Here is a 24,485-nt window from a genome sequence, read left to right on the forward strand (position 1 = left end):
AACCAGAAGTGCAGACAACTCATATACAGACCAAAAAAAAAAAAAAAAAAAAGGTGATGCCAGTTATGAGGACAGACAAGGCTGCAGAGGCTGAAGGAACAAGGGCCTAGATACTGCTCAGCCAGGAGCTTGTCAAACTGCTTCTCACATCTCTCCTTTCTCTCTACATATTGTTGAGTTTTCCATGATTTCTTTTGAAATAGCAGTTCTCAACAAGGGATAAGGGAAGAGTTCAGTTACCTAAAATTTTGAAAAATTTTAGATGATCTAACAGCTGGAGACCTCCCCTTCCCAGTCTGTAGAGATTGCTCACCAGATTCCCATAATTGAAAATGTAGATTACTACAGTGCCTCCCTCCCCTACGGTATAATTATGTCTCCTATGTAAAAATTTTTATTTTAATTTTTTGTATTTACTTTACATATCTGATTCTCTAAAAGGTTCCTTGAACAAAACATGTTTTAAAACTCTATAGGAAATGAGACCTCAAGGTCACACAAAAATTGGCCAGAGCTCAGGCTTCCCAAATCCAAGCTGATGCTCTTTCAACAAAACCAGAAGCAGGCTGAGATCCTGCATGAGACTTTAAAGCTTGTTAAGATTTGGATCAGTGGAAGGGGCAGGAGAAGCAGAGGGCTCTCAGGTGGGAAAATGACAACATGAAGACTGAACTCAGCAGGAGCCTGGCCGTGGTGTGCAGATGATCTCTTGAGAGGTACAGATAGAAAGAGGTGGGAGGTGGAGAGGACAGTCAAGCTCTTGCAGAAAGTGAACTCAGACACAAAGGGGGATACTAGACAGGAAGGGTGGCAATTCGTAAAAACACAGACTATCACAGAAGGCACCCTGGGGACTGTGACTGGTTTGGAGTACAGGTGTCTAGGAAGAGAAAGGGGCTGCTGACTTAAAAGGAGAGAGAAGGAAGCTAAGCCGAATTGAAGGTGTCAGCTCAGGACTTACAACGCTACCAAACTTCAAGTCCTCCTAGAAGTTGGGACAAGAAAAGATAACTGCTACAGGAGGACAAAAAGGAAATCATGAATCTATTTATTGAAAAAGAAACTGCAGTTAAGGGAGGCCCTCTGGATAGAAAATAAAGTTAGTCATGGTGGATAAGGTATAGTCATTCAAGAGCAAAGGTACCCCTGTCAGGTCCTGAGCTGGGTATACATAGTTGATTTCTTCTCATCCTCAAAATAAGCCTGCATGGAATATGCCTATCCACATGCTATAGGTGAGGAGAAGTTTCAAGTGAAGTCCCACATTTAAGGTCACCATCAAATGGCTGAACCAGGATTGAAAAACTCCATAATCAAAGGCTCTTCTACGATATCATGGTACCTCCTTCCCATCTCCGAACTCCCACCTCTGGGAATACAGGAAGAAAAATGCTCAAAGGAAATGGAGGTCAGGTCTTACCATTATCAGAACCAGACTGACAGCTCAATTAAAGGAAGAATAGCAACTAATTAACACTATAGGGCTGGGTTGTAGCTTGGTTGAAGAGCCTAACATTGGGGAGGCCCTGGGTTCAATCTCTAGTGCCATAAAACAAAGCCGGGTGCGGTAGCACATGCTTGTTATCCCAGTGGCTTGGGAGCTGAGCAGGAGGACCATAAGTTCAAAGCCAGCTTCAGCAAAAGCAAGGTGCTAAGCAACTCAGTGAGTACCTATCTCTAAATAAAATACAAAATACTACTGGGGATGTGGCTCAGTGGTCGAGTGACTCTGAGTTCAATCCCCGATACCCCCCAAAACCCCAAAACAGTAAAACTACACCTTAGATACTGTGTTAACAGCTTTCTATGGATTGCCTCATGTAAGACTAATAGCAATCTTAGGGGTTAGAACCTATTATTATTCCCATTTCAAAAATCAGAAGACTGAGGCTCAGAGAAGTTAAATAACCAGCCCAAATCCACAGTTAGCAAGTAGCAGAGTTCTGATTCCACAGCCACGCTCTTAACTACTACATTATATGGTGGTGTTAGGATGTGTAAATGCCAGAGAAAAAGGTGGTAGGTGGCGGTTACAGAGCTGTCACTGCCTTATAATTTAAACTACGGGATGTGACTAATGGCAGCTGCAGAAACACATGGTGTTGCCTTCTGTGCCTCCCCCTCCACCAACTCCCTTAAAACCACTCTATAAACTCCAAGTTAGCCAAATAGGTGGGAAGAGCTCAATGCCTTGGAGCAAGAGAAGGACAAGAGGAAGCAGGGAGGGACGAATGAAAAGGTATCTACAGACTCGCTAAGGGCCAGTTGACCTAATGGTAATGCAGCATGTTACAGAAAGAAGGAGTCCTTTAAAAAAAAAAAATTTCAGAATCATGTCCTAGAGGTGCTCCTTGGATTCTACTCCTCAAGACTTCTCTATCATTTTCATGCATGAGTACACATGCCTTATATAAGAGATTGGGACAGATGCTGTAACAACCCAATCTCAACATACCTATGAGCCTTTCAAGCTGTCCCTCTTGCCTGCCTGCTACATTATCCCCCTCCTTCCCACACCAAATCCCATTTTAACACTGGCCTTTCCAAGTCCTACACAGCCTTCACAGAAGACCAGATGCTGCAGTGGGTTCTGTAGTGGACCCTCCTACTCCGTGCTCCGGAGCATTCTGGGTTCCCCTCCCTCTTAAGTAGGCAGCTCCTACCTCCCTGCAGTAGAGCCATCTGGTGATCTATAGTCTCCCCAACAGAATGTGAAACTCCCAAGTACACATTATTTCTTTGGAGTCCTAATTTTAACCTAGTGTTTAGCAAATGGTAGGTACACAAAAATGTTGCTCAAACAAATACTCTTTCAGTGCAAGTTATTATTAATAATAATAAGAGCATCTAGCAGCTATTGAGTATCTTCCATTTGTCAGGGCCTGAGCTAGGTACACAAGTTTATTTCTTCTCATCCTCAAAAATAATGCTGCATTGAAACTATCCACATGTTATAGGTGAGAAATCTTATAGGGTGAAGTTCCACATCTAAAGTCACCATCAAGTAGCTGAAGCAGGACTGGAAACCTCCAAAATCAAAGGCTCTTCCATGATAACATGGCACCTCCACTATAGGTTTATTCCTCAGATGTCCCTCTGTTCAGCACCAGCCACAGTGACAGCCTGGCTCATACCATACTGAGGGCTGTTCTTATGTACCCCAGAGTGCCCCTGCCCCTCTTCTGTCTGCAAAACAGATCACATCTGAAATATGGAGTTCCTTAGGCACTAATTATACATACACTACGGTTTCTTTTATCACCCTTTGAGCACAGACCATCTTCTTTACTCAGCAGGTAGCAGACAAAGGCCTTTAAAATATAAAGGAAAAAGAGCAAAGCAGCATAAGGGATTACTGGGGCAAGTGAAACTGAAGCAAAAACTAAGCAAGCTGGGTTGGGGTAGGGAGTACAGATAGATGATAGGTAGGTAGATAAAGATGAGAAAAAGAGGGGCCAACAGATGGTATTTGTGGTCAAAGGAGAAGGCATGAGATGTGAACATGGAGCCCCACCCACAATACCCTGGGAGATAATACAGGTTCTGTTGATGAGACACAATTCATCCCTATGACAGAGTCCCAGACTCTCCTTTAACTAACATGATGTCCAATACCACAGACCAGGTCACTGGAGAAAGTGCTAAACCTACTGTTTTGTAAATACAGGCAGCACATCTTCAAAGGGAGACAGAGTGAAAGAATCATATGTGTCCCAAGCACAAGGAAACACTGGGAAAATGATCTTAAAGAATTCAATTTTTTATATTGTGATATAAAATCAACGTTATACAGAATACATGTATGATGTTGTGATGAGAAAAAGAAAAAAAAGTATGTCACATTAGATTGGATAGAGAGAAATGATGGGAGGGGAGGGGAGGAGTGGGGGGGGATAGGAAGGGCAGCAGAATAGAATAGACATTATGATTGCTGTATGTATATAGGTGAGTCTATGACCAGTGTGATTCTGCAATCTGTACAATTAGAAAAATGAGAAATTATACCCCAATGATTTAAATGTATGAATTGCCAAGATCATTGTATCGTTGTAATGTCATGTGTAGCTAATAAAAAAAATAAAATTAAAAAAAAGTATATAAATTATTAGTCTGGGCCTATGACTAGAGAGGAAATCAGCAGAAATATAAGAAATAGAATAAATGGGAGTAAGTTCAGAGTTTTTTTTTTTTTTAATTCAAGAGGCAAGGATTTAGCTAATGCAGTATAGCAGCCAGATTATGGAAGTCTTGGTGTTTGATATTTGCTGAGGCTCATCTTCTATAGTAGTTTCCTAGGGCTTTCATAACAAATTGCCATAAATTGACTGGCTCAAAAGGAGAAATTTATGCTCTCATAGTTCAGGAACCAGACCTCTGACATCAAGCCATTGGCAAGGTTGACTTTTTCCTGGAGACTCAGGGAGAAAATAATATGTTTATGGTTTTGTTGTAAAGTAGAAATCACATTTTATTCAGATTGCAGAAGTTTCCAGACTTACATGAATTTGGGGGGGACACTATATAACCCACTACATCTTCTATTGCACAGTTGGAACAGGAGGAAAAGTTAAGTGTGGATCAGAGTAAGTTCTGTTCTAATGATTTCCACATTTTTCTTGTGAAGTTGGTTCATCAGATAAATCTCAAGATACATGTAGATTTCATAATATTTAACTGAAAGTTGGAAGTGGCTGTTGAGAATGGGTGATTGTTGGCTGGCAAAGTGTATTACCATAAGGTTTGTGATCAGTAATTTAATGTGGTGCCCATCTACTGCTATGAACTTGAACCTCAGATTCGAAGGTAGTGCCTTCAGAGTTCTCCGTTATCCTAACACAAATAACATCTTCACCTTTTGTGTTTGACCACCAACACATTATATACCCATACAAATCTATTGTTGCATAAAATTTTATAACAAAATCATACCTACATGTTCCTAGTAATTTTTTTCCAGTTTATAATTTCTTTTTCTCCATTGTCCATCTACCCAGAAAGATTTTTCATGTGTATTTAGTTAATTTCATCCTTGCATGTACTCTGAATACATTTGTTAGATCAAAAAAAAAAAAAAAAAAAGAATTCAATTTTTTATCCAGAAAAAAGGCAAGAATGTAGTGAGATTTTTTATTTAAAAAACTGGGCTCATTCCCTTCAAGGCATTCGCAGGTATTTTAAACTCTCTTAGCAAAAACAAAAATAAAAAGACCAGCAGTCAGCTGGATGTGGTGGCCCATGCCTCTAACCCCAGCAACTTGAAAAGCCGAGGCAGGAGGATCTCAAGTTTGAAGCCAGCCTAAGACTAAGACTAACTTCCTAGGCAACTTAGTGAGACTCTGTCTCAAAATAAAAAAAAAATAATTAAAAGGGTCCAGGATGTAGCTAAGTGATCAAGCGCCTCTGGGTTTAATTCCCAGTATGGGGGCGAGGATGGATATATATATATATATATATATATATATATATATATATATATATATATATATGTATTTACAGGTAGATTTCAAAACATTTTGCCACTGTGGCCAGGGCTTCCTTTGTCACCACCCACACTTAAGCTCTGCTGTCTTGTGGCTAAAATCCCTTCCTTCCCAAAAAATAATGGAGTTAGCATGCCACTTCTGACAGGTTGCCCACCAGACAGGTGTATAAGAAATGATGAAAGACAGGACACAAGAATATGATGACAGTATTTGGGGGGGAAAGTATTTAAATATGAAACCAAAATACCACAGTCTTGCAACTGCCTTTGAAATAAACAGTTATTATTCTGAGAGATAATTTGATTTTACTTAGGCTAATTGTGATTTTACTTGATTCAGAAATTCACAAATATTCATAAATGAATATTGGACAAATGAGTTGACTGGACAGAATTTGGTCTTTGTCAGAGTGGCCAGTTGGAAATGAGGAAAGAGGAAAAATAAGTCTTTAATGAAACTAGCAAAATGTCAAAGGACACATGTTAATAATGAAAAGAGACAACAACTAAGTGCTGTCATTAGATTGGAATTTTAAATATAATCAAATCATTCTCAAATGTATAAAGGAACAAAGAAAAGAGGAAAAGAAACTTTTAGAGATAGTGAAAAATATTCTAAGAAAGAGTTACCACATGTAGTGAACTTTCCTGGCATGATACTATGGCAACAACCACAATAACAAAATACTCCACTTTTATTAATACCTTTGCTGGGAAAGATTTTTGAACTCCAAGATTAATGATTAAGCACTTTATGAAACCATCCCAGCAGCTCTGACCAATTTCTGAATAACAGTAATAGCTCACTTCTATTGAAGGCTAACTATACAGCAAGTATCCTGTCTAGGGCTTTACATATGTAATTACAGTTAATAAATTCATAATTATTTTTATGGTTCAAGGGATTGAAGTCAGAACCTCACACATGCTAGGCAAGTGTTCTACCACTGAGACACATTCCCAGCCCCACAAAAATGTTCATACATACCTATCATATAAGATGGGCATTATTATTTTTCCCACTTTTCAGGCAGAAAACAAGCAAGGCTTTAAGTAAATTTCCTAACCCTCAGCTAATATGAAGAGCCACTGACAAGTTTTTGCTTTCCTTAGAGATGTGATCAACAAAATAGGCAGAGGGAAATAAAGAAAAGGTGAAGCGCTGGAAATGAAAAGAGACATCTCTGACAGATTTACTCCCTCCTAGAGTCCTTCTCTGCTTTTACTTCTTCTTCCTCCCAAAGCAACAGTAGAGGTTAAAAGAATTATCCACTTCAATGCAACTTCCCAATATATCTCATGAGGTTTATATTTTAAACAATTCCATTAACGATTTAGAAAATATTTTTTATATGGCTCCCATTCACCACAAAACTTACTTCAGTGACAGTAAACTCAGGGTGTCAAACTGAGACAACTTTGGTTTCTCAACGTGGGTGAACATGTATTTGACCAAAATTCCATCTATCCAAAACCTCTGCTACTTGTTAAACTTCACGTAAGTCCCCACATGTGGCTACCAAGGCATAACCCTAACAAAACCAGAGACTCGGCTTCAGCCTTTTTCTGGATTCACATATTCTCTTATCAAAGACTACAAACCCACTGATGAGAAATAGAGGGTGGTTCCCAGCTATTAAAACAACTCAAAGTATATGCTCCACTCATATGCATCAACAGTACCTGATCCATATCAGATTCCAAAAATGACAACCACACATGAAAGCTATATATTTTTACACATAAGTAGAATCACATGAGATACACACAAGAACAAAGCTTGGGCATACTATAAAAATGGAATAATTGCTTTGGCTAGGGTACCATAAGTAAGGGCAATTTTTTAATTTTTAAGTTCCAAATACCAATGTTATTACACTTGACTTTATTATAACAAAGTATGGACTTTTTACAAAGATTTCTGGTCCCTGAAAATCAGATTCTCTCTAAAGCACACTGTTGTATAGGATAGTTTTATGTGGAAGTATTCCAAAATATCCAACATTCTATTGAGGATATTCATAGAAAGATCTAGAACTTTTAAACTTCTAAGTGTGATCCCACAAACTAAGATTCTGACAGTAGTACTGTGGGGTGGGGGTGTACATGCACACTAAAGATCAAACCCTGGGCCTTGCACCTGCTAAGCATGCGCTCTACCACTGAGCTATACCCGCAGCCGCAATAGTCCTTATTGTAACACTGCAGATGGAAGGCTACAGAGGAGTTTCTGGCTCTCAGCTGAAGGCTATGCGTGTGGCAGCTGTTTGATCGTGCTACAGGAAGTGTTGCTTGGCAGAGCCTCATGATGCTTTATGATGCTCCATCTGCAGAAGTTATGTGGTGTTGGATCTGGCCCAGGGATACGCTGCAGGAAGCACATGCAGGAGAGAAAAAGCGGAAGCTTTAGACAGATCATCAGGCTAAAGCCACAGCTAAGAAAGTGATTATTTTAGGAAGAGCTTTTATTGTCCTTTGTTGGCCTGTTAAATCACTATCAGTGATTCAATCTGAAGGAGAAAATTCCACCATGAAAAAATTATTTGGGGAGCTGGGGGTATAGCTCTGTGGTAGAGCGCTTGCCTGGCATGTGCAAGGTTCTAGGCTCTAGGCTCAGAGCACTGCATGCCCACGTTCACGTTCACACACACACACACACACACACACACACACACACACACACACACACAAGCCTGTGGAGGGGCTGAGGACAGGGGGCTGGTTGTGTATTTTAGTATCCTATCCCTATTAACAGAATCAAAGCAGTGTGTCTCACACACAGTAAGTGCCAAGTTAAGCACCGAAAGCATTCAAAAGCCAGAGGGGAAGGGGCTGGAAGTGGCTGCTCAATGTAGAGTACCTGCATAGTATGCCAGAGATCCAAGGTTCAATCCCCAGCACTGAAAATAAATAGATAGGCAGATAAATAAATAACAAGCAGATAAATAAATAAAGTCAGAGAGGCAGGTGTTCTGGGTTACAAAAAATCAGTTGGGAATGGAGAAAAAGTTTATGAAGTTATAGATTCTTTTAAAAAAACAGGCAGGGAGGTGGTGCATACCTATAATCCTCATAATTTGGAAGCTGAGGCAGGAGGATCACAAATTTCAGACCAGCCACAGGAACTTAGAGACAGTCCGATCTCAAAATTAAAAATAAAAAGGGCTGGGGATGTAGCTCAATGGTAGAGTGCTTCTAGATTCAATTCCTAACACCACCATGAAAAAAAGAAAAAGCAACCAACGGATCTGGACTTTTCTTTCTTCTTTCTTTCTCTCTTTCCCTCCCTCCCTTTCTTTCTTTCTTTCGTACCAGGGATTAAAACCAGGAGCACTTAATCACTGAGCCACATCCCCAGCCCATTTTTATATTTTATTTAGAGACAGGGTCTTGCTGAGTTGCTTAGGTACTCACTAAATTGCTGATGCTGGCAATTTGAATTTACAATCCTCCTGCCTCAGTCTCCCAAGCCGCTGGGATCAGGTGTGTATACCACCACACCCAGCCGGACTTTTCTTTAAAGTTTTTTTTGTGTTTTTTTTTTTTTTTTTTTGATACCAGGGATTGAACCCAAGGCGCTTAACCACTGAGCCACGTCCCCAGCCCTTTTTTGTATTTTATATAGAGACAAGATCTTGCCGAGTTGCTTAAGGCCTCACTAAATTGCTGAGGCTGGCTTTGAACTCAAGATCCTCCTGCCTCAGCCTCTCCTGCTCCTGGGATTATAGGCATGCACCGAGCTAATGCTACTTTCATTTACCAGGACTGAGAGAAGGAAGTCTGTTTTAGGATAAGTCATCTTTTCTTGTTATCATCATCATCTTATTAACATCTATCCACCAAAGTTAACAAAGTCAATGATCCAGCAAAAAAGTCACCTCAATAATTTTGTTTTGTAGATTGATATAGTCCTACTCAATACCTAGAATAATGTCTGGTATTTAGCAGGTGCTAAGTAAACATCTGTTAAACTAATGAACTGCATCTGTTAACCTAATAAACACTGCCTCTCGAGATTAAAATATTTAAGGGATCCCTGTATCTTTTTAGCAGTCACCTAGTTGATCATCTAACAAAAGCCTAGAAAGAAATGGCTACTGGAGAATACCAATGAGAAAGCACTCTAGTGTACAAAGGCCAAGTATAACTGTAAGCAAGTTTCATTAATATTTCTTGCATTTATAAGTATAAGGATAAAAGAATGAGTCCTGGAGTCAAAACTTTTTTGGAGGTGGGGTACACTGGGGATTTCACCAAGGGGCAATTTACCATGGAGCTACATCCCAGGCTCTTTTTGTTTTTGGGATTTCACTAAGTTGCTTAGGGCCTCATTAAGTTGCTGAGGCTGTCCTTGATCTTGAGATCCTCCTACCTTGGCCCATCTCAAGCTGCTGAGATTACAGGCATGCACCATTGTGCTCAGCTGGAGTAAGACTTTTAAATCTGGCACCAAAAATTGCTAGTTTTGTTTGTTTTTGGTGGTACTGAGGATTGAACCCTGGTCTTACTCTACCACAGAGCTATCCCCAATCCCACTAGTTAGGATCTTGAACAAGGTACTTAACTTCTCTGAGCCGTTTTCCACATCTGAAAACAAAGGGGAGGGGAGTTATAATAGGATCTGTTTCATAAGATTGTTGAAAATATGAAATAAGTATAGATCCTGGGCACAGAAATGCCTAATAAGTATATTAGGAATTACTTTGTCTGTTTTGGTATATACCCACAGTCCTATCTCTGGGAAGAATGCATTATCACAAATTCACTTCTCCCCACCAAAGGAATGGGTTAAAAAAAGTGCTGTGCAATTTTTCCCTGAGGGATAAATTTAAAAAAAAAAATGGCTCTCACAACCATTATTTAATTTATTTATTATTTTTGCCCTTCTCAATCTTCATCTCTCTTCTTGCCTTTTCTTCCCACATCTATATAAAGCCTTTCCAGAGTTCCTGTGGGTCTGGCTTAGCCACTAACACTGCTGGATCTTTAGAAGACAGTTTTTAACTCTGATCTCTATTCTGCAATACCACTGTGCTCTTGAGCAGGACATTTAATCTGGTAGGTCTCAGTTTTTCACATCTATATAATGGAAAAAAGTAGAGAGGTGGACTAGATTAAAATCTTTCAAATCTAAAAATCCATCATTGATAATAATTATTATTATATTCTAGTGAAACATCAACTCAAGATCTTTTAGAAAATTCATTGTAACCATATTTGAAGACCACACAAAAATAAGTACAAGTACAGCAGCAATTTAAAAGCTAAATTTTTCCAGGTCAGTTTTAAAGAACATGCAAGCTCCCTGCAGCTCTTATTTTACTGACTATCACAATGAAACGGATTCTTGTTAAATCAGAACTTTCTCTTAGGATCACCAAATTGTCCTTTATGTAAAAGCTTCACGGTACAGTGCTAAGAATTTCTAATCATTATAAATTACCAAACCAGTGCTAACAATTTCAAGGTATCTGAGCAAAGAACTGATAGTCTTGAAGAATCAGAATTGTCATTCAGCATCAGAAAAAGTTCCTAACAAAACTATCTGAATTTGAAAATCATCTCCTTAAGTCTACTTTAGCTTTCCACCACAGTGTGTTTCTATTCAGGAAGAGGTTTATTTGTTTGTTTGTTGATGTAGTAAACACTGAACCCAGGGGTTCAGCATACTAGGGAAGCACTCTGTCACCGAGCTACATCTCTAGCTCTTGCTAATTTAAAATAATGTTGTAACTGAACAACTGACATGGTAAGATGTTTATAATACACATTTTTGGAGAAAAACATTTAAAAAACAGTATAATTAGCAGTATTAATCCCATTTTTGTAACATACACACACATATATATTTACATATACGTATATGTATGTACCTATACACACATCTGATGATACATAAATTGTTGGTAAGTTTATAATTTTTACTTAACATTTTTGTATATATTTGTCTTATTTTTCTGTAATGAACATCTATGTACGGCTTCTGATAAAATAATAATTTAAACTTTAAGTGTCATATTTTAAGATGAAAGATGGATCCAGCATCCAAACTATAACTAGATACCTGCCTGGAGCAGATCTCAGTACCCAACAGTTCCCTTGCACATAGGCACCAACATCCTTTGTATCTTGTGCTTGGGACTGAGCTAAGATAAGGGTGCTGAGATGTTTTTAGGCACCTAACATCAAGTACAAATATGGCCCCAGATTCCTCTCTCTTGTTTACCTAAACGTTCAGAGCCTTCAATTTCCTACTTACTAGTAACTCTCTGAATAATTTACAAAACTTGGCTACAGGTCCCCAATTACAGTTCAGAGTTTTACTTGTCATATTCACTGACTTACCAGAATTAAAGACAAAAGAGCACAAGTTACTCTGGCAGAGATTAATTTTTAAAAGTTGGGGTTAATTATTCTCTCTCATTTTAGGCTATCAAAAGTCAGTTCTTTGTTATTTTAATTGTAGATGGGCACAATATCTTTATTTATTTTTATGTGATGGTGAGAATCAAACTCAGGGCCTCACTCATGCAAAGCAAACACTCTACCACTAAGCCCCAGCCCAAAAAGTCAGTTTTTTTTTTTAAACAGAGAGAGAGAGAGAATTTTTAATATTTTATTTTTTTAGTTTTCTGCGGACACAACATCTTTGTTTGTACGTGGAGGCGAGCGTGCTACTGTTTGAGCCACATCCCCAAGCGCGCTACTGCTTGAGCCACATCCCCAGCACGTCAGTTCTTTTTGATCAAGGAAAAAATAAGCCTATGTTTAACAACATTATCTTCAAATACTTTATCAATACTTTATTTTTGTTTTTCAACACAAAGTGCTGACTCTTGAGACTTTTTGGTATACTGAAGGCCACTGACATTGAACATTCCAGGATCTGATCTGGCAAGAATAAGCTTTTCCCTACTTAGCTATCATTATACTGTAAGGCTTAAAAGTTGTTCTGGCAGCTCAGACATCTACCCAAAAAAAAGCATCTGAGAAACTGCAATTTCCAGCTAGCAAAAGAAAGAAGTGATAGCAAGCCATATACCAAAGGCTTGTAAAGATGAAGGCAACATGAGGGACACAGGAGTAGAAACAGTGAATGACAACTTTAAGTGTTCTGAGGGACTCTCCCACTGGGTGAGTGTAGAGGTTACTAGACCCAAGGCTCTGTGACACATAAACAATGCCTCAATGCTGCTCACATGCATTTCCCATAATGGGAAGTCTTGCAAAGCTATATACTTAAAAATAAATTCTTTCTCACCTCCTCCTACCTTTACTTAAAAAAAAAAATCATCCATAATTTAGGTGAGAGCCTTATCCTGTTACAAAATATTTTTTAGAATCAGAATACAACAGAGAAGAATAGCATCTGACAGCATTATTTTAATGCAAGAAAACAAAACTGCCAACTCTAAGGATCTGAAAAATGCAATCACTCAGGCTTATCTGGGAGCTGAACTACTCTCCTTTCCTAATTATCCCTCAAAAGAAATATATCAGGAACTGTGGGCAAAGAGTGAAAACATGTCTAATTACAACATGTGCGTTTGGTGGATGAGGAATTTGAACATTCTTGAACTCTGGCCACATTTCAGAAGACTTTCCACTTGTAAGTTTAATCTCACTGAAGAGGAAAGGTTAAAGATCACTTGTTCTTCAACCAGGGCTCTATTAAAAAAGACACAAAAAGAAACTGACCAAGCTGGGGTTGTGGCTCAGTGGTAGAGGGGCTTACCTAGCATATGTGAGGCACTGAGTTTGATCCCTGGCACCACAAAAATATAAAACAAATGAAATAAAGGTATTTTTTAAAAGAGAATATTAAAAAAAAAAAAAAAGAAAAGAAACTGACCACATTACTTACATGTGATTACACGGGAAGTCTGCTGAAAATTTAAGATGACGGTGACTCCATATAAAGTACTAACAGAGGAAGTGGTTTTTATTTTAAAATTAGGACTAAAAATAAGGCCCATTTCAAAAGTACTCTCTACTAGAGAAAACACACTCATCTTGAACTTGAAGATTCATATGCAAAGGTTATGGAGTCCAGGTAGTCTTGAAGAAGCAGTCCCTGATTAAGACCTCTCATCCACAGCTCACTTGTCTCTGCCTTACAGAGGTGAAAAGTGGGAAAAGACATCTGGAGATAGGGAATTTGATAGTTGTATATGTTGTTGATTAAAGTGCTGTATGTAGGGAAAGGTAGATTAAACCTTCAACAAATCCAAAATGTGAAGGCATTTAATTAGGCATTCATTAAAAGTTACAGTTCTAAGAAACCATTAAAAAGGTCTAGAAATTTGCCTTTACCTCTCCCTCCTGCCCATAGGGCATGTGCAATGCTGGCTTCCCTTGTGCTCCTCCAAGCTTTCATGGCTTTCCCCAGGCCAGACCAGGCCCAGCTACCTGAACCACTCTTCGCTCATGTTTTGGCTCAAATGCCCCTTTTCAAGGATGAAAAGGATGCCTTTTGTTTCCCATACTCATCTTCTAATACACCCTATAATTTGCTTATATATCTATGATTTAGTCAGTTTCTCTTCTCCCTCTCATATAAGCTCCGGGGAGAGATCTTTGTTCTGCTCACTGATGATGTATATCACAAGTGTTCAGAACAGTGCCTCCTGGCACACAGTAGGAGCTCGGAAAGTATTTAAGAATGAATGAATGAACGAACGAACTTCTTGACAGTAAAACGGCAGGGGAACCACAAGAAGCGGGGGTGATATGAAAGGGAAAGAAACAAAACAGAGGAATTCACAAGGGTCAGACAGAGACAGGCTGAGGCCAGGGCCGACCCACATTCTAGCCGCAGCGCAGCGCTGATGGGAGGCAGCAGGTGGTGCAAAGTATCCCCCCAGTGGCATCAAATGGCACTCAGAACAGGCAGCTGGGACAGGAGAGCCCTGAAGACTCACGGACAAAGTCCAGGGCAGGACAGACCCACCGGGCTGCGGACTCTAGGAGCGGCCCCATGCGGGTCCCGAACACTAGCTCTTCCCTCTCAGAGCGGTGCCCATAATCCCAGTTCACTACTAGAGTACCCCAGGGCGGCCCAGCCGCAAGATCTTCCCGGCTCCGGCCCCTTCATTCGTTGGCCAGCGAGCCCGGCGCTATGCTCGAGCACCTGCCTGCCCGCCCGGGGGTCCCGGCCCCGCCCGAGCGAGGCCGCTGCGGCCCTAGGGCCTCGCCCCGCCCCGAAGACCGGCAGGAAGCGCCCGGTTCCGCGTCAAGGCACGGTTCCGATACCCCTGGTCCCGGCCACTCCAGCCCGACGCTGCGCCCGCGCGGCGCACTCTCACCTCCGGGCGCACGTACGACACGAAGGAGGGCTTTGGCGCTTTGGTGCCACCGCCACCGCCGACTACCCCTTTCCCCAGCATTCCGCCGCTCTGAGAAGCAGCGACGCGCGGGAACTAAGTCGGCAGCTCGGTCTCCGGCTTGGGCAGCGGCGGTGGCCACCAGCACAAGCGGCCGGGGCTCCGCCCATTCCTAGAGCCGCGGCGGCCGCGGCGCCGCCCGCATCCGGCTCCGCCGCAGAATCTACTCGCCCCGCCCAGGCCCGCGCGCCCCGCCCACTTGCCTGGAGCTCACAGCCGGAGGCCACGCCCTCTCCCTTCGCGGAAGGCAGGTCTGACCGCGGAGATTTTTCTCCGGTGACTTGTTCTATACCACCCCCTGCGGCAAGGCCGGCCCCAGAATTCCTCTGATTGGCCAGAGGTGCTGCCTGCCTTCTTGAATTACCTGGAGAGATGTTTCCTGTCACCAATCCAGAGAGCGTTCACTCCGGGTTTCCTGGCGATTGGATAGCGAGTATGTCGCTGTCATCCAATGAGCCTGCGATCACTAAGTTGTTGTGAGCAGTTTTTCAGCGGCGTTGCTCCCTTCCGTTGCTTGCCGCTTTGTAATAAAACGTCCAGAAGTGTGATGTATAGAGTCTGACCGTATGAATTACAAGTCTAAATCAATAGCGTTCAAGCTTTATTATTTTTAAAAAGAAGAGGAACCAAGAATTAACAGACAATAAGCAATAGGTTTGAGTAATGATAAAAAGATTTTTAATGAATTTAAAATATTGATGGATCTTTATTTTATTCATTTATTTATATGTGGAGCTGAGACTCGAACCCAGTGCCTTACACATGCTGAGCCCACAGCTTTTAGCCCTGATAAAAAGATTTTGTCAACCTTATTTTCCCAAACTTTTTCGTTTGTTTCTAACAGAATGTCAAAAGCCCTTAAAGAGACTTATTATTTCTCTAGTTAACAACAAATTCATTTTTAGTCAAGATTACTTAAAAAAAAAAAAAACCCTCCAAATTTATGTTTCACCTTTAGGGGCTGGGGATATAGCTCAATGATAGAACTTTTGACTAGCATTTATGAGGGCTTGAGTTTGACCCTCAGCACTGTAAAATAATAATAATATTAATAATAATAATAATAGGATTGTGGCTCAGTGGTAGAGTACTCGCCTAGCCGGCTTAAGGCACTGGGTTTGATGCTCAGCACTACATAAAAATAAAAAATAAAAAAAGATACTCTGTCCACCTACAACTAAAAAATAAATATTTTTTAAAAAATTAAGTATTTAAAAAAATATATTTATTTTTTAGTTGTAGTTGGACACAATACCTTTATTTTATTTATTCATTTTTTATGTAGTGCTGAGGATCGAACCCAGGGCCTCGCAGGTGCTAGGCAAATGCTCTACTGCTGAGCCACAACCCCAGTCCCTAAAATATAAATATTAAAATAATAATAATAATAAATTCCAGATGAATAAGATGGGATCCACCCTCCAAGAAATTTAGTGTAGTGGGAAATACTGATGAATATTTGCAGTTAAGTTTCAAGTATCAGGTATTATGCTGTAATTAAGCATTAGTCACATCAGTGACCTTGCTTTTTACCCAATTAATCTTCATGTGCTCCCCCTTCACAAATTCACTCTGGGTAAATATACAATGTAAGTGAAGCAAGTGTGGTGGCACACACCTGTCATCCCAGCGGCTGGGGAGGCTGAGGCAGGGGGATCTCGAGTTTGAGGCTAGCTTGAGTAACTTAATGAAACCGTGCCTCAAATTTTTAAAATGGGCTTGGTGATAGAGAATTTGCCTGGTATGGGTAAAGCCCTGGGTTTAATCCCCACCGCAAAATAAAATAAAATAATTAAACAAGTTGATCCCACTGAGAGCTGGTAGATAAGAACTAAAGAGATGATGGCTATTCTCTCAACAAAAAGGACATAACCTATTTTGTTTCAGGAATGGCAGAAAGAGAGAAAAGTGACCCCTCCCTGTTCTTCAGCTGTGGGGTCCTGTTAAACAGATTTTGTTTTTAATTTTTATTTTTGGTGGTGCTGGGGATTGAACCCAGGGCCTTGTGAATATGAGAACAACCACTCTTACCAACTGAGCTATATCCCCAGCATTGTTTTTTTTTTTTTGTCATAGATGGACACACAATATCTTTGTTTATTTATTTTTTATGTGGCTTGAACCCAGTGCCTCACACCTGCAAGGCAAGTGTTCTACCACTGAGCCACAACCCCAGCCCCCCAACATTGTTTTTAACTTCTGGTCCAATCCTTGAACCAGAAATAATGGGTTTTAATAGAAATTCAAGCAAATTTCCCTTCCTTCAAATCACCCTGCATTAAATGCTTACTTTACCCTGAACTTCACCATTCACTTGTGGTCATGTTGGTTTGTAATGTAATGATTATGGAAATGTTACCCTACCACAAGGTCCATACACTTGCAGCAAACTATAGCTAACAAATGCAGAAAGTTTTTAAGGAATGAAAGTCCAGCTCCTATGTCCCCACAAAGTCATGTTGGAACTTAATCACCAACACAATAGTATTAAGAAGCAGGACCTTTAGGAGGTGATTTAACCTTGAGGGAGGAGCCCCCATGAATGAAATTGGTGCCTTTATAAACAGATTGGAGGGAATTCCCTTGCCTATTGTCCTGAGAGGCTGGAGAAAGAGGGTGCCATCCTTGAAGCAGAGCAGCCCTCCCCAGACAGAATCTGATGGTACCCTGATATGGAACTTACTAGCACTCAGAACTGTGAGAAGTAAGTTTCCATTATTTATAGGTTATTTTGAACAAAGTAAAATCTGTTCCCATCTTGCTCTTAAGGTTCCCCAGCAGCATATTTTTAGTTGCTAGTAGGGTGTAGTTCTAACCTCAGAAAAGTCTTACTGAAAAATTCCTGTCATGCTGAAGTCAAATAATACGCCACCTACTAATAAACTCTGATGGTAGCCCCTGGGATTTGAAATATCTTAACTTACACACACAGTAGTTGAAGGCCACTCTTTTTAAAATATTTTTCCCTTAGTTGTTGATAGATCTTTATTTTATTTATATGTGGTGCTGAGAATCGAACCCAGTGCCTCACACATGCAAGGCAAGTGCGCTACCGCTGAGCCCCAGCCCCTGAAGGCCACTCTTTCTCCCAATGCTGCCTTAATTTCTGGGAGAATTATAAATAGCAACAAAGCCTACATAGAAAAGTATGCCAGATCAAAGGCAGTCCTGTTTCTTCCCAGAAACTGACAGGCAGCAGCATACTCCCAGATGGGAGCAGCATTTTATTCTGGCACATAGTTGAAGCCTAGCCATTTGCATTTCTTCCTTTTGGAGCCACTTGAAACAGCCTATTTGTGCATTTTACTCATCTTTATCTAACAGGTGCCTAAATATAAGAGGAATTCAATAAATATTTGCACTTGAGTGAGTGAAATGGCATTGGATAAAAAGCAGACAAGGCTGTGATTAGTAAGCAAGCAAGATATATGCATACATATATATTCAGGGACTAAAATGAAAGTGCTGTTTAGTGGCTACTTGCCAAATTTCAACTTTAGCAAATGGTCTGGTATCTTCAGACCTCCCTCTTCTTTCACAGGAAATAGAAAATTCCTTAGCCTCTGGCTATAACAAAGGGTGTTTTGATTCTCCTATGAAGATGGTGAGGGATAAATTTGAAGAAAGAAGCATAATTTAGATCATTCTTAATCTGGTGGTGCCATAATATAAGGATCTGCTAGGGAAAATTTCTGATGATTTATTTATCTGTGTGTACATTGAGTATAAATTGGTAGGGCAAGAGGGAAGGCAATTTTACAAAGTCTATCAAAAATAGCCTCAGAAGGGGCACCTGTGAGGTCCTAGGTTTGATCCTCAGCACCACATAAAAATAATTAAACAAAATAAAGGGGGGCTGGGATTGTGGCTCAGCGGTAGAGTGCTCCCCTAACACGGGCGGGACCCAGGTTCCATCCTCAGCACCACATAAAAATAAAAGACATTGTGTTGTGTCCATCTACACCTAAAAAATAAATAAATATTTAAAATAAAGGTATTGTGTTCAACTACAACTAAAAAGTAAGTCAAAAAAATAGTCTCCGAAACCGTGTCCAAGCTTATTCACTATAGCATATCGGAAGAAGATTGGGAAAAACCTAAGTGTTTATCAATAGGTAATAATAATTTACAACAGCCATTCAATGGGATATTATGCAGTTGAGAAAATGAATGAGAAAGTTCTTTAGGTTGAAATTGTAAAGTTGGGTGGTTAAAGACAAATATTCTGAAATCAGACTGCCTGAGTTCAAGTCTGACCCACACCAATTATTGGATCTGTAATTTTTAACTTAATTGAAACTCAGTTTTTTCACCTCTAAAAATGAGGTTTGGGGACTGGGAGTGTAGCTCAGTAGTGGAGCATGTGCCTAGCATCCATGAGATTCTGAATTCAATTCCCAATACATATGTGCTATGCACCCAAACAAAGAAAAACAAAAAAGGAAAAAAAATAAGGGTTATGAGCATATTAATAGCATCTACCTCATATGATTGTTGTGAGAATTAAATGAGTTAAGTGTTCAGTGTTGGCGCTTGTGGTAGACGATTAGAGCAAGGTACAGAACAGTATGCGTAGTAGATAAGCTACCTACCGTTTGTGTAAAAAAAGAGAGCATTAAAAACTAAGTATAATTATCTCATTATCTCTTAATATTTGCATAGAACATCTTCAGATAGTTACAAAAGAAATTACACACACACACACACACACACAAATCCTATGACACCAGTTGCTTTCAGAAAGGGAAATGGGGTATTTCAGAAAAGATAAAATGTTCTTAATGTACACACTTTTTACCTTTGGATTCTGAACCATGAGAATTACTATTTAGCTTCAACAATAAATAAAATTTTAAAAACTTTTTTTGGTTGTTGCTATCTCAGTGCAGCTTCCTCAGCCTGCTGAGGTGAATGTCACATTAGCCATTTTATAGTGAAAACTTTAAATAATTTGAATTATTTCAGTGATATTGGGGATCAAACCCAGGGCCTTCTGCATGCTAGGCAAGTGTTTTACTATTGGGCTGCAGAGCTAGCCCTGAACAATTTGAATATTAAAGACATGGTCCTTCAAGAATTTGCCATTTTCTGTCTCTGCCAGTCTTGGCATAGGTCTCCTATCATTTCCTCCAGCCTACTCCCAATATCAAGCCTCTGTGGATATGTTCCCAAAGATGGCCAGTAATAGGATAGACCTTTTCTGAATTCCTGGGCAACTGTATGTTGCCTTGTACATGCTTGGGATAACTGGAATTAAGTCCGTGTCTTTACGTCTTCCTCAGAGTATGCTGGGAGATCCTCAAGGTCAGAGGCCCCTCCCGTGCTTCTGGATGCTTTTATTCTCTCCAGAAGAGTCCTCAGTGCTTTGAATATATTGTTGAATGGCAAAGTCTTCAGGACTTGCATGATCATGCGAGCCCCAGGGACAGGGAAACTGCACCCTCTACAGGACTATTTAAAAAGTGGTGAGAGGAAGGTATTCTCAGTCAACTGGGAAATTTTCTTAGCTCCATAGGGAAAACACTAAAGGAATTGGCGCACATTCCTTTCTTGCTAGCACTCCGTCACCAGGCTTCCTCTGCTCAGCCACAATCACATAAAGTATGGAGTATTAACTGAGCTGAACTGTGGGCTCTAGGAGTGCACAAAGTCCCTGTGGGGGGTTGGAGGTACAGCCTCCCTGACCTGAGTCCCAGGGGCTTATCTCATCTGTCTCTAGGCCAGGAAAGTGCTCACTCAGGAAGTACAGACACTTCCTCCTGCCCCTATATAGCTCAATAGTTTGGTTTTTCCTTGGTGATGAAGCTGAGTCCTTATCCCTTGGCAGTTTATGCATATCCTTTATTGGATGTGCCTTTTTCCTCTGCTGGGCACCTTAGTTTTCTCTCCTTATTACCTTCCATATCTCACTTGAGGGCCATGGAAAACTTGGGAGACACAGAAGCAAGCACCAGGTAAAGCCATGCCACCATTTCAAGTACTTTGGCTGGGGGCTTGGACTAGGATCAGCAGGGCTACCACATTCCTAAACTTCCATACAGGGGTGTAAGACTCAGGCCCACTCTTCTTGCAGTTTCCCACAAATTATAGGGAAATTGTAAGGCAGGTAGGTGTTTAAGTGTATGGACACTCTCTGGTCCTTACTCTGCCCTCTCTGTTCAGAGCTAGTTCTCTCCCTAGCTCACAGCCCTCAGTATCTGGGGTGTGTAATGTGCTGGGAGGAAGAATTAAAGTGTCACAGTAAAGTGGGGAACTGAAACTCCAAAACTCAGTTCTTGTGCTCCCACAAAAGAAAATTTAAAGTCAGGCACCAAAAGCGAGCACCAGAGAGAGGTGGGGAGGGGGTGGTGGTGTGCGCGCGCGCATGCGCGAGCACGAGCCATCTCTGATCAGATGTTGTCTCCAAATTTATTACTGTTTGATGTTTACTGGAAGAACTGGGGAATCATCATCTGTACCCTTTGCTGATCAGTTGTTGGACTCCTTCTTCATCTAGGGCAGTGTAGTTTTGTTTTTTAGTTGTCAATCCATTATTTATACGTGGTGCTAAGGATCAAACCCGGGGCCTCACACATGCCAGGCAAGTGGTCTACCACTGAGCCACAACTCCAGCACACAGGGCAGTGTAGTTTTTGACCTTAGTTGGTCCTCTCCGGTACTGCCATGGTGACCATCCTATTTAGGGGGCTTCATCTACAAGTCAAACCCATGTTAATGTGGGCACTAGGGTCAGTAGCTGGTCAGAAGTTACCTCAATGCCTCTGCACTACTAAAGGAATCTTCCTTCCCAGGCAAATGGAGACACCTATAGCCATAATTTCTAGCTTCATATCAACATCAATGGACCCTGTCAAGAGTTAGTCCCATTTTCTTTTGACACATTTTCCTATTAGCTCCTTTGTTTATTTTCTACAAATTGAGTACCACCCTTTGCTTTCTTGTCTACATTGGAAGTAGTTTAAAGAAGATCCTAATTTAAAGAACACTTGTGACTTGCCATGCATTTCCCTGCTCATTGCTAGCTACTACCTAACAAAAGGGAGGCCAATAAAACCTGTTGTTTTGGTTGGCCCTCCATTTAAATTTCTCTGGACTCATTCCATGATGATAGAAGTCAAGATCTGGCATCCAATTTGGGATGATCTCTAGGAAGGAGGAATGAAAAAAGCTGTTGATGTATCTCAAATCATTAACAGCTTAACACTTTACATATCATTGACTGCTACTGGGTGATATCACAACTGTTAAGAAGATTGTGTATCAAAATAAAAAATAATGTGTTATTCCTTCTTGAATGTTAACTAAGATCAAAGTATTAAGTTTATGAGTTTCTGGGGGCTGGAGTTGTAGCTCAGTGGTAAAGCACTTGCCTAGCATGAATGATGAACTGGGTTAGATCCTCAGCACTACATAAAAATGCATTAATAAAATAAAGGTATTGTGTCCATCTACAACCAAAAATTAAAAGTTTCTGGTATTGCTGGACAGGGGATCATGAGGGACCAGCAGCCATCCAGTTTAATTTGGTAATCAATATGGCTTAAAATATGGAAAAAGAATGGGAGGGTGCTTCTTTTCTACAGTAAAGGACCATTGGAGCCTAATGATTTTATTATTTATTTATTTTTTAGTTGTCAGCGGACACATCTTTGTTTGTATGTGGTGCTGAGGATCGAACCCAGGCCGCATGCATGCCAAGCGAGTGCGCTACCGTTTGAGGCACATTCCCAGCCCTGAGCCTAATGATTTTAGATGAAGAAAGCTGTTGCAATCTTAAGTGCCAGCACTTTCTCAACTAAAAACAGGCTAGACATTCCTCCGCACTGGGATATTTGATCTTTGCTCAAAGTACAGTCAGGCCTGTTTTGAGCTTGGCTCACCATTCTCACTCTCTGAAAACCTGAAAGGTTTATTGTTCAGGTAGCTGTAAAAGAAAAACAGGGATTTTAAAAGGCCCTGTTTTATGTTAGAAATTGTCCTTTGTCACAAGGTTAAGATGTAAGGAAAATTTATGAAAAAAAAAAAAGTTTTTGTCCAAAGGCAGAAAGAGAACATAAGGAATTGCTAAGCTGCAAAGAAATATCTCCATGTTTTTTACAGACTAACTTTTCTGCTTGAGCCCAGCTGAACAAATAAGCCATTTTCCCACCTCCATACCTACCTCCAGAACACTAGTCTTATTCAGCATTCTTTCACCTGGGTTTTGGAATAGGTTGTGAGGGCAGCCAAGTAAAAGCTAGCAATCTCAGACTACAAATACCTGAAGACCCAGAAAGAGTTGGGTGGAAATCAATTCATCTTCTCAACTCATTTGATAAAATACTGAGAAAATAATTGAAACCACAAGAAGTCAGAGAAGTAACCCTTTCATTTTCAGAAAGAAGTCGGCTCCACTTTCTTCCTGGTCCTCTCATATCATCAGGGTGACACCTCTCCTCACCTCAAAGGAAAGGCTTTTGCCACTCTTTGGTCAGAAGAGGACTTCACAAAGGCTTCTCAGGCTAAACTCAAAGAAAAACCAGGACCAGGACCAGCATGTGCAATGTAGAGGTGAGAGCAATTGGCTCTGGAGGTTGCTATACTGTGGGTCATAATGCAGAGTGCTGGAAGACTGGAAGGACAGGCTGGAGGTACATTTATGGGCCTTGAATGTCAAAGGATTCTGCAATTTATTGTTGTGTGTTGCCATCTATCCTTAGAAGGGTCTTCACATCTTTTTTATTTTTTGTAATATTGGAAATTGAACCAGAAGTACTTTACCACTGAGCTATACCCCCAGTTCTTTTTATTTTATTTTAAAATATGCAGTGCTGAGAATCGAAACCAGGGACTCACACGTGGCAGGCAAGTGCTCTACCAGCCCCCCCCCCCCCTTTTTTGAGACTGGTATCCCTAAATTGTCAAGGTTGGCCTTAAATTTATGATCCACCTGCCTCAGCCTCCCAGATAGCTGGGATGACAGGCATATACCACCTTACCTGACTTTAAAAAAAGAAATTATTAAGTATAATTTAAGAATTATTAGAAGAACTGATCTCTAGCTTTTAACTTTTGCCACTTAACAGTAAATCTTAATAAAGTCAGGTGCAGTGATGCATGCCTATAATCCCAGTGACTGAGGAAGCTGAGACAGGAGGATCTCAAGTTCAAAATCAGCCTCAGCAACTCAGTGAAGCCCTAAACAAGTTAGGGAGAAATTGTCTCAAAATATACCAATAAATAAATAAAACAAAAAATAAAAACTCCAAACAGAAGCCCCAAACTGGAAGCATTTTGGGAAAAAAAAATGGTGTGTGTATGCATATAAATGCATACATATTAAAACAAGAGAATACACATGCGTTTACTTTACTTTTTTCATTGTATGTACTACATAGTTTTTTCAACTTTTCCTGACCTAACATTCCTGAGTAACAAGGAAAGGGTTTTAAGGAAACACTGGTCTATAATATCATTTAATTGGTTGGGCTGTATTTCACTGAACTCCTTAATAGGTTTTTCAACTGTTTACGAGTCTTATGCTGATAATGTATCAGTAAATATACTAGAACTTATAAATTTATACATGTATCTGGGTTTTTTGTTTTTTTTTTTTGTACCAGGGATCGAACCTAGGGGCG

At 40.4% G+C, this 24,485-nt stretch overlaps 1 protein-coding gene across 4 annotated transcripts in view; it reads right to left on the reverse strand.

Annotated features, from left to right (window-relative positions):
- Positions 1 to 14,993, reverse strand: part of Mtmr12 (myotubularin related protein 12) — a 78,664-nt gene extending 63,671 nt beyond the window's left edge. For 3 of the 4 annotated variants that reach the window (XM_027936201.2, XM_027936199.2, XM_027936198.2), the window contains exon 1: positions 14,788 to 14,993. In XM_027936201.2, the coding sequence (XP_027792002.1) occupies positions 14,788 to 14,868 (81 nt within the window). In that variant the 5' untranslated portion in view covers positions 14,869 to 14,993. The remainder of the gene's footprint in view (positions 1 to 14,787) is intronic. The other variant, XM_027936203.3, reaches the window with a different exon arrangement.
- Between the last annotated feature and the right edge of the window lie 9,492 nt (positions 14,994 to 24,485).

Source organism: Marmota flaviventris, chromosome 5 (genome assembly GCF_047511675.1).
Source record: "Marmota flaviventris isolate mMarFla1 chromosome 5, mMarFla1.hap1, whole genome shotgun sequence".
In the NCBI taxonomy this organism is placed as follows: Eukaryota; Metazoa; Chordata; class Mammalia; order Rodentia; family Sciuridae; genus Marmota; species Marmota flaviventris.